The following is a 17250-nucleotide window of genomic DNA, read 5'->3' on the forward strand; positions in this document are numbered from 1 at the left end:
CCAACCGCGCCTAGACATGGCGGCGCCGACGGACTAGGGACTGTCGTATTGTCGTCCTTTCAAAGCGAGTCGCCGCAGTAGACATGGCGGTGCCGTTCGGTTGGGGACTGTCGCTTCCCCGAAGATCGCCAGCCTCCGCAGGTCGAACGTTACAGCTCCTCCATGGCCCTGAAAATCTAGACTGGCCAGTGCTGATAACCGCGGGGCCGGAAGAGAATGGCTGATGGCAACGGGCGGGATGCCTTGTCTTGCAGCGACCAGCTTTGAAATGATGACACCGCCCCAAAATATCCAACAAGGTCAGGCAACTGCAAAGCGAACCCAACAACACGGCTCTGCACCGAGATGACGTATCTTGGATCTCACTTTAGACCCGCTAGGCTTCAAAGAAAACATAAGTGCAGAAACAAAAAATGTTGCATTTCGCTACGCCAATTTGGAAGGAATTTCGTGCTGACAAATTAGGCAATCATGGAAAGAGTCCCACTAAATGAGAGGGGATCTTCTTGGCTTAACAAAAGTAACAATAATAACCCCAAAATTTAGGCGGCATTCCTAAACGCAGAATATAAATTATCCTGCTCAAACCATCGGCATTGCTATGCAACTTTCCCTTCTTATATCTAACGGAGAAGTTGTATTCTTGGAAAGTGAGGCTCCATCGGAGCAAGCGGCCATTTTTGTGTGACATTTGATTGAGCCACGTCAGAGGACAGTGGTCGGTCTCGAAGATGAACTTCGCTCCGTACAAGTAACACGACAACTTCTGGGTTGCTCAAACTAAACAATCACATTCCTTCTCTGAAGGGTTGTAGGCTTCCTCTCTTACAGTTAGTTTACGGCTGACATAGAGGATAGGATGTTCCTCATTATCGTCGCCGACCTGAATAAGTACCACGCCCATACCCTTGTCGCTTGCGTCGCACTGAAATATGAATTCCTTTGCGTAGTCCAGTGCGCGAAGCACAGAACGACAAACCAATAGCGTTTTCAAATTTTGGAAAGCGTGCTCTTTGTCCTTGTCCCAGTGCACGCTATTCGGTTCTCCCTCTCGGAGGGCGTCCGTTAAAGGACTTGCCATTTGCGAGTAATTCGGAATGTACCGTTCATGGTAAACCACAAGTTCCAAAAATGAACGAATGCCTGTTTTCGTGCGTGGCTGTGAAAATCCTCCAATCGTACCTATTTTCAGCTCGGCCGGCCGTCTTGTGCCCTGACCGACAACATGGCCCAGATATGTAACCTGCGAGCAGCCAAACCTACACTTTTCCGCCTTCATCGCTAAGCCGGCTTCCCTCAACCGTGCGAACACCTGTTTGAGGTCCGATACGTGCTGTTCCCAGCTGCCCGAAAACATTGCTACATCATCAAGATATGGCAATGCGAACCCCTGCAAGTCTTTTAGGAGAATATTTATTAACTTAGAGAAGCTAAACGGTGCGTTCTTCAGCCCGAAGCTGATTGCGAGAGGGCGAAAAGTGCGTACAGGTGAGATAAATGTGGCATAGCGGCTGGCACTTTCTGAAAGGGGAACTTGCCAGTATCCCCTCACGAGATATATAGCTGAAATGTGTTTAGCAGGGCTAACTCCTTCAATTCGTTCCTTAATGTTGGGTATCGGGTACAGCTGATCCCTTGTTGTGGCATTTGACTTCCTGTGGTCAACACACGGACGAGGGTCCTTAATAGGGGTTTCTACAAGTATTAGCGGAGACGTGTAGTCAATCTCAGTGGGCTCAATAACTCCCAATTCTACCATGTGCCTCCGTAATTTCTCTCTGTCGTGGAGACACCCTATAAGGCTTTGATCTTATGGGTTCGGTCGATGTCAGCTCTGTTTCATGCGTTATTAGTTCGATTCTACCTGGTCGATCGCTGAATATGTCTATATATTCCCCTAACATCCATTTTAGCTCATCTATAGCTGTTCGTGTCTAAGAGCGTGATAGCTTACCGAATGATTTACCCCTTTTTCCAGGCTGGTTTCAGAGTTGGAGGTTGCCTTACACTCATTAAACTCGGTGCTAGTGTCATCCTGCTCCTTGATGGTACAGTTAACGACTCCACTCCGCTTTACGTACGGCTTCATCAAATTGCACTGGTATATCCTCACCTCCTTCCTGCGACTGGGCATTTTCAGAGCATAGTTAGTATCTGAAAGTTCGTGCAACACTTTAACGGGCCGTCCCAGTGAACTTCAAGCCTGTTCTTTCTTGAAGGTTTGAGGATCACAACCTCTCCGGCGTTAAACGTACGAAGCCTCGCATTCTTGTAATACAACCTGGCGTTCTTTTAAGCAAGTCCCATGTTTTTTTCGACCAGTTCTTGGGTTGCACTTAGCCGTTCCAGCAGATTTAGCACGTACTCTACCACTGTTGGACTCTCTCCTCTTTCCTCCCACATCTCTCTTAACATTCTCAGTGGAGAACGGGGTGTCCTCCCATACACTAGTTCTGCTGGCGAGAACCATGTAGCCTCATGGAGAACCGTTCGCAATGCAAACAAAGTGGCCGGAAGACAATTCTCCCAGTCCTCCTTGTGCTCATAACAGAGCGCCCGCAAAACTCGCTTAAGCACTGAATACCACCTCTCTACACTATTTGAATGAGTGTGATAGACAGAACTATGTATCAACTTTACCCCGCTCTTTTGGAAGAATGTAGAAGTCAGTGCGCTGGTGAATACTGACCCTTGATCCGCCTGAATTTCGGCTGGAAACCCAACTCGTGCGAATACTGTCAAAAGCGCGTCTACTACTTCGGTGGAGCTGAGCTCTTTCAGAGGGATTGCTTCTGGAAACTTTGTAGCCGGACACAGCATGGTAAACAAGTACCTGTAACCCGATTTAGTTTTTGGTAAAGGCCCTACCGTGCCTATCACAAGTCGTCTGAAAGGTTCGGATATTAAGGGCACTATTTTAGTGGAGCTTTCCATGTTTCCCCTGGTTTACCCGAGCGCTAGCAGGCGTCGCATGATCTTACAAAGTTTTGTACGTCTTTCAGACAGCCAGACTAGTAGTATTCTATAAACAATCTTTCCTTTGATTTGTTGATGCCTTGGTGGCCAGACCACCCATTTCCATGACAGAGACTCAAAAGGTCCTCCCTGTACTTAGGAGGTACGGCTAACTGATCTAGAATCCTACTCTTTCGGTCTCTGTAGTGCCGATACAACAATCCCCCTCTCTCTTGTATCGTCACGTTGCGCCTAGCAATGCCTTCTTTAGCTGTGTGATGCACTTTAAATAAGCTGTCGTCCTTCTTTTGCTCGGCTGCCAGTGACTCTCTGTCCACACGTAAGAGCTGATCAAATCTCTTTGAGGCCGGTGATAGTAAGGACCCCGTCTCGCTTGCGAGTACGTCAGCTGGCTCTTCCTGCAGGCGTGAACTTTGACACCCTAGTGATCCCCTCTCATTGAGCTGGTCAACTGGCAGGGTTTCCTTAACCGTTTTTTCGTCCCTCGAGCCTAGCTCGGATTCGGTTATTTAAGTTACCTCTTTTGCTACTTCCGCTAGAGCAGCTTTTGCATTTTCAGCTTAAAGCGACGCGATTTTACAAACTTGGCCTCGTTTCAATGACTGTACTACGCCCTCTCCCAGTTTAAGCCCTTTGTCACGCAGTAACTGATCCGACCGATTGGAAAAAATGTAAGGGTACTGCAGCGGCAAAAATTTGGAAACTGCAGCCTCGGTCACGAGCTCCCCGAACGGTCCACTGATTTTGACTTTGGCCATGCGCAGACACACGCTGTGTTCTACAACCTGCTTGATCCATGCTACTTCTCCAGTGAAGTCATCTACCATCACGTAACACGGATGGACGATGTCCATAGTGGCGGCACAGTCTCGCAGCACCCGGCATGGTTTGGCATTACCTTCCAGGTAATGATAATATGGGCTTAAAAGTTCCATATTCTAGTCTTTTTCATCCACGTAGGAGAAAACTACACTAGGCTTCCCGCAGTTTACAGGGATATGTCCGAGTTTGTGGCACTTATAGCAGCGGATCGGTCTAACAGATTCGAATTTTCTTTTTCTGCTCTTTTTGTGCTGTTCCCCCGTTTGATTTCTCCTCGGTCTTTTCTGAGGGCTTTTCCTCCACGTCTGCAGGCTCCAGTCGTCTAGTCTGCGAACCCTTTTTGAACGGAAATGGTTTCCACAGTCCATTTCAACCGTCCCAATTTCCGTCCTCGGCGTTTAGCTTTCTACGCGTCGCGTACTCTTCGGCTGATTCAGCCGCCTTTTCCAAAGTGTTTACATTTTCTCTGTCTTGCACCCACAGCTTCACAGATTGTGGGATTCTCTTGCAAAACTGCTCTAGACGCGTGCATTCAACTATCATATCTCTATTCTCGTACGCTTCCGTGCTTTTCAACCACTCGACTAGGTTGGCCCTTAAGCTTTATGCAAACTCCGGATACCCCTCGCTATCCTCTTACCTGTGCTTCTAAACCTCTGCCGAAAAGCTTCGGCTGAAAGGCGGTATTTCTTCAAGAGACTCGCCTTAACTTTTGCATAATCATATGCATCCTGTGCACTCAGTCTGGCGATTACTTCCACCGCCTCACACGGCAACATAGACAGCAACCGCTGTGGCCATGTACTCGGACCGAAGTTCATCTTCTCGCAAGTCCTTTCAAAATTGCATAGGAACAAGCCTATGTAGTTCCCGATCTCAAATGGCTTTAACAGCCTGTCCATGCGGTATGATTGTGCCCCACTTGATCGACCCAGTGCCCCTTCACTTCCCTGAGACAACTTCAAACATCTGCTTTCAAGCTGCATTTTTCTTAACTCGCGATCTTTCTAGCATTCCTCTCTGTCCCGTTCTTCTCTTTTCCCAAAAAGTTCTAAACCATTTTCAATGTCCTCCTCACTGGCCTGTTCGGAAATTAGTTGCAATAATTCCGATTTTAGCATTTCCTTGCGTACCTCTAGGCCAAGTTCCCCACCAGCAATCAACAATTAGTCTCTCAGCAGTGTCCTTAACTCCATGATTGCTGCTTTACTGCCTTGATCCTGCTCGCTAAACCTGCCTAGGTAAACGCAACCTAGCTATCAATCAACAATCCAGCTTCAATACTGTTCTAAACAGCACAACCATAAAATGAAGCCTAGAGAGTCAAAGCAAGAACCAAGCACTCACCGCAGACACATCAAAACGTCGCAAAGTCCATCCCACCGCTGCCACCAGTTCTAACGGTTGGGGTCGGGCATGAAATAGATGGTAGCTGGCCCATGCCATCGTCTAACTCATCCACGCTGAGGACGTTGTTGAAGGGAGAGACTTGTTCTCATCGAGTACGAGGAATATGGGATTTAGTTACAGTATCTACATGAGAACGTTGCAGTTCATCAATATAGCATGACTGAGAGAGAATGCACCCTCAGCACCCGCGCCACGGCTGCTTATAAACACTGTGTCCTCCCTACATCCCTAAGTGAGGGAAGACGGCCGTTCAACCGTCGACCGATTCGGAGTCCAAAGTCATCGTAACCGACCCGCCTTTGAAGGGGAGGGTTTACGCACTCAATTCTGCACAGGTTTCCCTAACCACGCCGAGGTGAGAGGGTTCTCGCAGACACGGGTCTTGCCCTGAGCAGGCGCCTCTTGGCCCCAGAGTTGACCCCGCAGACAGTGGCCGCCGCGTCTGTCCATTGACTGACGAATTCTAACACCCGTGAGACGACGCCGCAAAACAACTCCCAGGAGTTCCACCGCTTCAAACAAACCGTGACGGTGACGGCGACAGCGACGGCGGATCCACAAATACTTGGTCCGCCAACCGCGCCTAGAAATGGTGGCGCCGACGGGCTGGGGACTGTCGTATTGTCGTCTTTACAAAGCGAGTCGCCGCAGTAGACATGGTGGCGCCGTTCGGTTGGGGTCTGTCGCTTCCCCGAAGATCGCCAGCCTCCGCAGGTCGAACGTGACAACACCAATTCGCAAGCGTGGCCGGTTCCAGAAGTTTCTGGCTCGCTACACCGGGCCTTTCGTCATCAATGATATCTTAAGCGGCGTAACGTTTTCCATTGCTCGTCTCGTTTATCGTGGCTACCGTTCTAAGAACACTTACTCGTTCACGTCGCCCACCTGAAGCGCTGTCATCCCCGTTATTTCAGAAGCACGTAACAGCTACTCACCCAGCGAGCTTCATCTGAGAATAGAGGAGCGTCACACTAGAGCGACAGGGAGGACGGAAGAAGAGGTAGACGAATTGCGCTTGTCTTTGAAGTGGGTCGGTGTCGGCGCGGCAACTCTTTTGCCTTTTTCAACTCATCTTTAAATAAACGCACTCCCGCTGTAACTATATTATTGCGATAGCAATTATATGGGCACTGCAGGCGCATTTCTGACGTCGGCGTCGCTGTCGCCGTGAGGCTCTGTATAAAGCTCGAGGGCGATAAAATGGTCGCGGCGCACCGTATGCTGCATGTGCCACCAGCCGGCTATCGCTCCTAAATCTCGCGCACGCAACGAGCGAGAGCGGAGAAGAAGCGTGCCGTCTTCCGTCGCGCGCAAGGCTTCGTGGGAGGGTAGGGAGGGGTGAGGCACGTTCTACTCGGGCGACCCGGGCCGCTGTATCTTGAAAGCCATCTGCGACGGGTACCGAGTCCACGCAGCGCTGTATTTTCGCGACTTAGTTCGCATTGATGCGTGCGGCTGCACGAAGGTCAATTCGCTCGCTGCTGCTGCCGCGTTTCCTCACTGCAGCGCTTTGAAAGTGAGTTTCCGCGGTCATCGAGTGAGGTGTGTTCATGTGTGGGCGCGGGACACCATGCTTGTTAATTAAATAAGTATGCCTATGTTTACAAGTTTATACGGCTGATAAAACTACTATCCTTACTCGTAAGCTGGCTGTCCACTAATTTGCTATCGCAACCAATGCTTTGCCTTTCAGGCAAAACTGCGACTTTTATTCATGGCACTTCATTTTTCTTTCGAATGTCCCAAAATGTCCCAAAATGAATGGCGCGCAAAAATGGAGCGGATGGACTGGGAGGGAGGAAAGAAGGAGGCGCTGAAAGATAGCTTGACCATTTCGAATCCTTCATGAAAACCTTGCGCAGGCATGTGATCATTACTATCAGTCTGCGATGAATAAAGGGGCCTTGAACTTAGCTTATCGGTGTAATTGTCCCCATCACTTTCAGTTACTGTGTAACTGCGATGTTGGTAGCAATATCACAAAAGTTGCAAACTGGATCACTTACTTGAAGCTGTAATAATATCAGAGCGTCTCTCACTGTGCCTAATTCTCGATATCTTGTGGGGTATTTCTCCGGATGGCGCTTTTTCTTCATTTGTAATTGGGTGAATCAGATGAGTGAAATTGACCAGACCGACCTGGGGAAGAAAAGTCGGTAATAGGAACCCTAAGCACCATAGATTTTTACGAGAATTAAAGTAGGATGACATTTTCTTACTATATGGTAATGCCCATGCGCTTGAGGCTTCAAAAGCAGCGACGCCTCCATTTCGGCATCTTGGTAGAGGTGTCTCTCATATTCAGCGCCCGGAGCCTGTGAAATTACCTTGGGATAAATATCATGTGCCACAAGTGTCGATGACGTTTACGTCTCTGTTGTTTATTCTTACGAAAAGAAACTGAGAAACCATAACTTTGATTTTCATTAGTAGAATGAACCGTCTAGCACAGGGGCGTAGCCAGGGGAGGGCTTATAGGGCTTCAGCCACCCGCCCCCCCCCTCCGAAATTTTTTCGTGCTGTCATGCGCCGCCGACCAAAACAACCCCCGGCGCCGGAAATCACGCTCGATTTTGACTAGAATGTCCTTTGCACGCTCGAAAAGACACTTTAGCGCGAACATTGCGCAATCGGGCTGGATTTCGCGGCAACGCCCATGCACCGGAAGTCAGATATCGTAACGCCAAGGAGCTCCATCCGAGCACAAAGTTTCAAAGGCGTTTGGATGGCGAGCGGGCTCGTCGCTGCATCTCGCGGAGGCCGCGGAATCTAGGGAGCGCTTGGATTTTAATTCTGAAACTTTAGGGGTGTAATGTTCTCGAACTTTTGGTGCGAGAGGTGCATTGACATTTCGAAAGTCGTGCTTTAGATTTTCAATTCAGGAACTATGTGGGCTTAATGTTGTTACAAACATTTGACGCACAAGGTGCACTGACTTTTCTAAAGTCGTACATCGGACCATACAAAGAGACAAGCCAAATCAACACACTGTCAGACAAGTTGGCAAAGCACGCAGCGAGGGCCGAAGAGACGAAGCGTTGTGGTGGTTCATTTGTGCGGTCATGTCACAGAAACGAATATCAACTTTTTTTTTTACCTGCGCCAAAGCATCCATGTCAACACACTGAAGCCAGGAAAGGTAACTACGTTCTTATTTATTGTTCTACTTGGACTTCTATTCGCGAGGACAAATTGTGCCTCTTCCTTTTCTTTATTGTTCTCAGCACCCACGGGCTGCCGAACCAGCCAGAGCGCATGCGTTTTTCTCGTGCTGCATCGACCACCGCGCGGCACACTTCGATGCGCATTCGTTTTTCTCTGGCCGAGTGAACATTCGCCTGCAGAGTTTTGGACGCTTTCTAGCTAGCACACGAGAGAAAGAAACAATGCATGGTCGTTCGCCGCCATCACTACGGGGACTCGACGGATTGCAACGCGTTCACTTGAGCGTAACTTCTCCGGAAAATTTTGTCTCCCCGGTGTAGACTACCGAGCAGTATGCGTATGGCCGGTTCTCTGTGGACCAAGTGTCTCACGTTTTCTTCGATATTCCTTCGGTAGCCATACTAGGTGTCCAAAGTAGGCATTCAATTGTAGCCAACATGCTTGCGTTATTTCATCTTCAGCGTCCATCGGCCAACAACAACAAAAAAAAAGACATTGTTGCGGCAAACCGAATTGTCGCATGGTGAAAGTTCGATTTCATTACTTCTTTTTAACGGAAAGTAATGGGCCACGGGACGCTTCAGTTGCCGGATACCCTTATTATATTATTGCCATAGAAGTTATATGGACACTCCAGGCACATTTTTACCGTCGCTGTCGCCCTCATGTTCCGTATAAAGCCCAGGGGTGGTAAGATCTTGACCGCGCGCCGCGTGCTGTATGTGCAAGTGAAAGCGTAAGGGGGGGGGGGGGGGGGGGCATGGGTATGCCGACGATGGATGCACAGTCTTGTGTGCGCAAGGGAGAAAAGCGGGGAGTAAGCGCGCCACCTTTCGTCGCGCGCAATACATCGGGGGAGTGGAGTGAGTGGGGGCTGTGACCTGTGAATCTGTGGTTGCGCAACATGTTTATTTGCCTTGTTTGACGTATCATATAGAGCGACTTTTTCTTAGATACGTAGATTTATTGGAGACTTATACGTATATTTAAATATCTTGCTGCAAGGTTTTGTGTATATGTGCAGTGAAATTGGTTTCCAGTGACACTTTTTGCCTTTTATCAAGCTGTATCTTCGCATTTGTACATTCTATTGTATCTTCGCATTTCTAATGTACGAAGGCGAGTCAAATTAAAGTGAGCCAACAAACCATGCGCAATAATGGTTCTGTTCGTTATCTGCCAGGCATGCACGTGGCACAGAGGCATCTGTTATATAAAAAAGTCACACGCAGGTGTGTGGATCAAGATTCTTTAATGCTCTCATACACTGGGTTGAACATGGTTGTGTGACATAATGGACACTCCAAAAGTTGAGCAGCGTGGTGTCGTGAGGTTTTTGACAGATGAAAATGTTTCCCAAAAAGAAATAAGTCGCCGTATGGCTGCCGTGTACGGTGAACATTGCATTTCATTGGCCACTGTGAAGTGTTGGAGCAAACGACTCAAAGAAGGACGTGAAAGTTACAAAGAAGATCCAAGACCAGGCCAAAGCCACCGTGCAATCACCTCCAACAAAGGCTGGCTAGACAAGAACGGAGGATAAGCATCGATGAATTGGCAGGGCGTGTGAACACCAGTCAAGGTTCGGGTTTCACCATAATTCATGAGCATCTCGGTTATTGGCTCTTGTGTGCGCAACGTATGCCCAAGATTTTGAACCGCCGCCAGAAGACGGAGGGTTTCGTCGCTGCCTTGACTCATCTAATGCAGTATCACAATAACGGTGACGGGTACGAATCATGGTGCCACTACTACGAGCCTGAAACACGACGGCAAAGCTTACAGTGGAAACACTTGAATTCACCACCCCCAAGAAAAGCAAAGGCCGTCAGTTCTGCCGAAAAGGTGTTGACTTTTTTTCGATCGTCAGGTGCCATTATTGATCGAATTTGCTAAACCTAGAGAGACTATCAATCGTTTCCGATAGTGTGAAACGTTGGATCGGCTGCGCGTCGCAATCAAGAACAAACGACGTGAAAAAGTCAGGAATGGAGTCATCTTGCTGCACGACCATGCCCGTGTCCACGTCGCTGATCTGGTTAATACAAAACTGGCAAAGTTCCAGCGGGAAACGCTGCAACATCCGCCACACTGCCCAGACCTGTCGCCTTGCGACTTCCACATCTTGGAGCATTTGTAGAAACACCTCAAGGGAACCAGATTCGTGTCGGACGATGACTTGAAAGAGTCAGTTACAGACTTTTTGAAGTAGCAACTCAAGGAGTTTTATGAGACGGGAATCACGCGACTCGTCAGTAAGTGGGACAAATGTATAAATGCTCATGGAGACTACTTTTAAATGCAGTACCCCGTTTGTCATATATTTGCATTGGCTCACTTTCATTTGACTCGCCCTTGTGTATTTTGCAGAACTCCTGCTTTTTATATGTGCTTTCTTTGCGACTATAATTTCGGAGAAATTACTCACAATACACGACTGGTGACAGCTGCTCCTGGGCGATACATACTAACAAAGGACAGCGTCATTGAGATTTTTCTCTGGTCGTTGCATATGTACAAAGATGTAGAAAAGGTTCTTCAATGACGGAGAGAGAGAGGCAGATGAGAGAAAGGGAGGGAGACTAACAAAGTTTTAAAAAATATTTGTCCTCAACTCGTTCATTTCATGGCCTTTACATTTTTAATATCGGCGGCATGCACTTTGCTGGTTTCAAACTGATATCTAAAGTTCGTGTGACATTTCCTTTACTTGTTTAATATATAGAAAACACGGAAGCATCGATATCAGTTACTTTGGGCACAACTTTTTGAGACATACGAGTGTATTCTTTTATTTAAAAATGTATATTTTACCTGTCTTGGCCGTTCGTAGCGTTCAAGAATTTGTTTGCAGCATCTTTGGCAATGGCAATGCAGTTATTAATGTTTAATGTATTTTATCCCTCGAAAAATACTATAAGGAGGAGGCCGAGCTACAAAGTAAGCCCCCGCCCCCCGAACGAAATTTCTGGCTACACCACTGTTCTAGCATGTATGCAGCATGCAATCGCATACAAAAAAAAAAAGCATTGCTATATCTCTGCGTTTGCTTACGTATCTCTCAGTGACCCCATCTTCTGTCACTTCTCGCAGATGGACCATCTCGGCAAAAACAGAGGCCTTGGTTAGGGAAAGCGAGTATCCGTCTCCGAGAAGGGCAGTCTTGGTAGAATTGTCTTCCCTTGTGTCTAACACTCTAGGGTACACCGTGACCCCGCTGTCCATATGTAGAGTCGGCATACCTGAAGCTGGAAAAAAAATTGGTGTTTCTATGTGTGAGCTCAGCTACTTAACTGGCATACGGACAAGCAACTGAGCTGAAGATGGTTCGGTATACAAAAGGCAATATTGGCGAGTGTGTATAACAAAACCTAAATGATTGTATCTTTGAGGGAGTTCGTATCCCATGAAAAAAATGGGTTTATCACCGAAAAACAAACGAAAATCTCAGACTATATAGTTCAGGACGGCAACACAGGCTTTACCTTCCTACTGAGTTTATGATCGCTTGTACAGGCGTCAAAGCAATGCGAGCCACGAACATGATGGGCATCTGGTTAATCACTGTCTGGTGTGCGGACAGCCCTTTGTTCGAAGAATGCATAGTTCTAAGCCCAGATACCAACCAGCTTACACGTGTTGTCATAAAAGCTGAAGGCATAAAAGATTTGGACCAAAATTGTGCTAGTAAACCCTCGATTGACTTGTCAGAAATGCAAGTTTCATATCTTGAGCGCTCGTTGGTTGTTAGCAGATAGTACCAAGCTTCACGGTGTTTTTCTGGGCGTATGCGTTTATTTCAACACTTTTGTTCTTTTTTTTAACAATAAGATTTTTTTTCATATAATCCACAACATTCAAAGCAGTTCCGGTAGATGTAGGCACGTCTTGGGCCGAGAGACACCCTTGTAACACTGCTTATCCCGTGAAAAACGGTGGCCGGTGGCCGAAAGACGGTGACACGAATAATTGGACGCGAATAAGACCAAGTGAGTGTTTGTTTATATTCTAGTTGACAAAGAGCCCGTAATTTTCAGTCGCTACATTCAATCAGTAAATACTAAAAGCAATACCGCAACTATATTATTATTTGTTTAATTTTCAGGATGTAAATTAAGTAGCCGTAGAGAATTATAAGAGACGTAAAAATGAAGGGTTTCCAACATGGCACAGATGGCATGTTTAATTTTTCCGGCAATTGCAAAAAGCCCGCGAAACATTAAAAAAAAATACCATGTGGCTGTGCATCCTGGTGCACTGAAGTCCCTGGATCTTCTAAATGTGTCGAATAGCTTCGATCTCGCCACCGAGCTATGCGATCTCGTGATTGCAGTTACTGCATACACAGTATCTCTATGCAGGATGACTACAGTATCTCTACATGAAACACGCCCCCAGGTTTGGGCCGGGAGCAGCTGGTAGACGACGTGCGCCTGGCGCGCCTCTTTAACCGTTTTCAACCAGCACGTGTTCGCACCTGGACGTGCCATTTGATAAAATGTGGCTTTGACATGAAGATAAATGCTTTGGCTGTGGCCGGGCTCTTCTCCGTTTGTCCACGCAACGGGAAATGAAGCAGGAGTGAAAGACTTTGAAAGAGACGCCGGTTTGGCCCGAGCTAATTAAAGCTTCCTGCCCGAGCTAAAGCTTCCTCTTAGAGGAAGCTTTAGCTCGGGCCCAACTCCGACGCGGCCTATTCAAATACATGTAAAACGCAAAAAAACGTTTTTCTGTTGTAATGCCTGGACCGATTTCAATTAAATTTGCCGCATATAAAAGAGAAAGTCGAATTCTAGTGACTGCTGGAAGTGGAATTTCGATTAAGGGCTTACATTTTGTTACAAGAATTTTCAAAAATTCGAAAGGTTGAAAAAAGAATAGAAACATGAAGTTTATAAAATTAATCGTTCTGCATCAAGAACAGATATCGCGGTTCTGTAAACGGCATCCATTAGATCATTGAAAGCGGACAAATACGATATGTCATTCTGTATCTTACATGAATTTGTTATGTTGTGCTCGAGGGTTCTGCAAAAGTGTATTTCCATATTGATAAATTTTTTTTTGAGATTCATGTGTAGCATATCAATTTTGTCCGCTTTAGATGTACTATTAGATTAAATTCACAGAATTTCGGTATCATTTTTCATTGTTGAGTTACGGAGTTGTAAACTTCATAGTTTCATTTTCTGAAGTTTTCGCTTCTTGCCACTTTTTAATAAAAAATTGACGACCTAAATAAAGAATTCGAAACCGACAGTCACAGGGAGGTCTATATTTACTAATGTGCATGTGGCTCGCAGCATACTTGAAACTTGCGACGCATATTTTAGGAAAGTCGTTATGTTACAAATTTGTCTAGAGGAGGCATTATATAGAGTATGTCACAATCTTCTCTTTTCAATTCTTGATTATGTCGAAGTTGGAACACTGATAAACGAGGAAGTTAAAATGACATATAATAATTGTACAACAAACCTCATTATCAACCATAAAGTAACCGAAAGGATTGAAGTGCGTTCCTCTGTTTGTCAGACGTCCCCCTATCACCTCTTTTATTAACGATAATGTAATAATATATCTAGAGGCTGTATGTAAAAAAAAGTATTGATAGTCGGGATATGCGTGGTTTCAGCCTAGAAGGGCGTGAAGTGTTTTATTAGCTTAAGCTGATGATGTTTTCTGCTCTGATAAGGAGAGTGTTCGAACTGCTATGACAATTATGCGTGAGTTTTGTGACATGACAGACAGCAATATAAACCTGAATAAGCGTGTTGGTTTGTTGCATGGCCGGTAGCAAACAACGCCGCGTGTGTTTGAAGGCATGCAGTGGACGCTCACACCTAGAATTTATCTTGGTGTACCATTAGGCACTCATCGAGACGCCCAATATTGAAGGAATGAAAACGTGGAGCAATGAAAAGCTCAAACTGATAAGTAGGCCTGGCGTGACCTCTCCACATTCGCACGTGCGGCTGTTTGCAGAATCTTCTTGGTGAGCAAGCTGTGGTATCTCATGGAAGTCCTGAGCTGTTCCCGATTCAATTTTAAGAAATTCCTTAGAGCATTCGCTGTGTTCGTGTGGCAGTCAGAATATGAAAGAACACGCAGGAACAACTTTTTTCGCAAGTTAGGTCAGGGTGGCTTGTCATTACCGAACTTATTCCGAAGGCAGCTGGTCTCCAGCTTTTTTTTGTTCTTGCGAGACATGACAGATCCTTTCTTGCAAACAGTTATTTAAGTCCGATTGAGCGATGTCTTACCAAACTTTGTTGTCTTGATGAGGGAGAAAGGTTGTTACGCAACGAGTAAATTTCTACGTGAAGTGGTCGTTGCATTTAGATTTTAAAGCGAAGCTTTCTTTGCCTCTTTCTTCGACTTTCCCACTGCTGCTGCTGATGCTGTGGCTGCTGCTGTCTGGCATACCACGTTGGGGGATCTTTCAGAGCGTGTGTATACATGACGAGAGTGAGGCAGAGATGAAAGGTGACGCGAGAGAGTCGTTTGGACCCCACTGCATCGAATGTAAACAATGCCCTCTGAAGCTCTCTAGGCGTCGCCACATTAGCCTCTTGATAGCTCTTGTTCACAGACGTTGCTTTGCGCTGTACTTCATAACATCTGAGAGGGTTGAGCATTGTCATTGCCTTGCGTGGCACATCGCGTCGTGGCAGAAGTATTAAAATTAAATTGCATTATGGGGCTGAGCACATGCCAGAACCACAATCGGATTATTAGGCAAGCCGTAGTGGCGGACTCCGGATTAATTTTCACACCGTGGTGTTCTTTAACGTATCCCTAAATCTAAGTGCACGAGCGTTTTCTTTATTTCGCCCCCGTCGAAATGCGCCTGCCGTGGTCTGGATCAAACCGCGATCTTGAGCAAAGCCCTAGCCGCAAAGCGACCGCGGCGGGTACAGAAGTGTTGATTTAACGTCTGACCGTTTCCGTAGTGTCGCATATACCCTAAGGTGCGCTTTAATTAATGCGGCTCTGCTTCTGCACGTTCTTAAATTGTGGGGTTTTACGTGCCAAAACCACTTTCTGATTATGAGGCACGCCGTAGTGGAGGACTCCGGAAATTTCGACCACCTAGGGTTCTTTAACGTGCACCTAAATCTAAGTACACGGGTGTTTTCGCATTTCGCCCCCATCGAAATGCGGCCGCCGTGGCCGGGATTCGATCCCGCGACCTCGTGCTCAGCAGCCCAACACCATAGCCACTGAGCAACCACGGCGGGTTCTGCACGTTCTGCGTAAGTTGTCCGCTTTACATATTTGCAGGGTGTTTATTTTAACGTGATAGCGTTAAGGGCCCCGTGTAGCAGAAAATCCAGTGTCGAACATCGTTTCGGTAAAAAGATTTTCGAACCACCCATGCCCAGGCCCTCCATGTGGCGCAAGGAAGTTACTGAACTAGTTGAATTTCTCAAGCTGAAATACGTAGAAAATTCGTAAAGTACGACTTACACACAACCTACAGACATGATAATGTAGGATTGTAGTTTGACTATACAAGAAAACATAATTATGTTACGCGAAAACTCAAAGAAACCCCTTTTCCAGAGTTTCTCCCATGCATAGACTGGCCATGACGTCCGCCATTTTCTGAAGCTGCCGACGAAGGATTCCAAGGTAGTCTGCAGACTTGAGACTTGAGTGTGGTGAATCTGAGGGAACAAGGATGTGCAATGAGCGAAGCTGACGAGTGTGACTGCAGCGGAAGAGGACCTGGTGTGGGTCAACGAGACGTACAACACGATGACGGTGAGCACGCCGTGTATAAATCGCAGTGAGGCATATGCGAGTGTAAAGACGCTTAAGCTGGGCGATCGCGACCTTCCGGTTTCGGCGTACGTGGGCGCGTTGGAGAACTCTGTGCGAGGAGTCATTTACAATGCTTACGACGGATGCCCGTTGGAAGAAATTCGGGCAGGATTCCTGAAGAAGAATGAAGGCATGGAAATTTTGGATGTGAGACCTTTGAGCAACCCAAAGGCGATTGAGATCACGTTTGAGATAACGTGTTCCCTGGCAAGTCACTTACTGGAAGTGTCTGTACGCTGTGATTCCGTATAGAGAGTTAGTCGAGACTTTCTACAACTGCAGACGTGTGGGACATCGAGCGGACGTTTGCTATCGCCCGCAGACTAAACTATGTCGCCGTTGCGGGAAGGACCATCCTGCACCGCCTAATATAGAGTCGTTGACGTGCACACCGGACTGCATTTTGTGCTATCGTGCGCACAACACGGGGAGCCGGAACTGCAAGTTTCGTCTAGCCCGCAAGCAGCCGCCGGGCCGGCAGCAGAGCAGCGAAGACAAAAGCCAATATGGCAAGGAGGAGCAGCGCTCGAGGCCCAGGGAGCGGTCATCGAGTGGTGCGAGAGGCGGAAACAAGAGCAGGGACCGATAGGGTTCCTTCACGCCACTGTTAGGAACTCTCCAGACCTCACACTTCTGAAGGGTATTCGGGATGCAAAGTGGGTAAACACGGGACACGCACTGGGAAGTGATCACTACATCCTGTCCACGGTGTTTAGTGCTGCGAAGCATAAAGACAAAGTAAATGGGTCTACAGTGACGGATTGGGACAGATTTCGGAAAACCAGGGCAGACACCGGAATGGGGAAGTCGAGAACCTGGAAGCCTGGGTTGAGGCGCTCAAGCAGGATGTAACGCGTATCACGGAAGAGGTTCCGATGGACGAGGAGGGCTTTACTGTGGACTCTAGGTTGCTACACATGTGGGAAGCGCACGCGAGTCTCCTGGGGAGGTGGAGGAAACAAAAGCTTAATGGGGTCCTCCGTATGAGAATGGCCAAGCTAGAACGAGAAATCGAAACTTACACTTTGGACTTGCAGTGCAAGCAGTGGA

At 47.2% G+C, this 17250-nt stretch overlaps 1 protein-coding gene across 1 annotated transcript in view; it reads right to left on the reverse strand.

The window, feature by feature from the left end:
• The window catches only part of LOC126537752 (venom metalloproteinase antarease-like TserMP_B), a 59853-nt gene that overhangs the window by 40870 nt on the left and 1733 nt on the right, over positions 1 to 17250 (reverse strand). Inside the window, exons 2-4 of the mRNA XM_050184840.2 lie at positions 11428 to 11621; positions 7428 to 7523; positions 7215 to 7347 (exon numbers count right to left, since the gene is read on the reverse strand). Of these exons, the coding sequence (XP_050040797.2) occupies positions 7215 to 7347; positions 7428 to 7523; positions 11428 to 11621 (423 nt within the window). The remainder of the gene's footprint in view (positions 1 to 7214; positions 7348 to 7427; positions 7524 to 11427; positions 11622 to 17250) is intronic.

The sequence above is a fragment of the Dermacentor andersoni genome, chromosome 4 (assembly GCF_023375885.2).
Source record: "Dermacentor andersoni chromosome 4, qqDerAnde1_hic_scaffold, whole genome shotgun sequence".
NCBI classification, from domain to species: Eukaryota; Metazoa; Arthropoda; class Arachnida; order Ixodida; family Ixodidae; genus Dermacentor; species Dermacentor andersoni.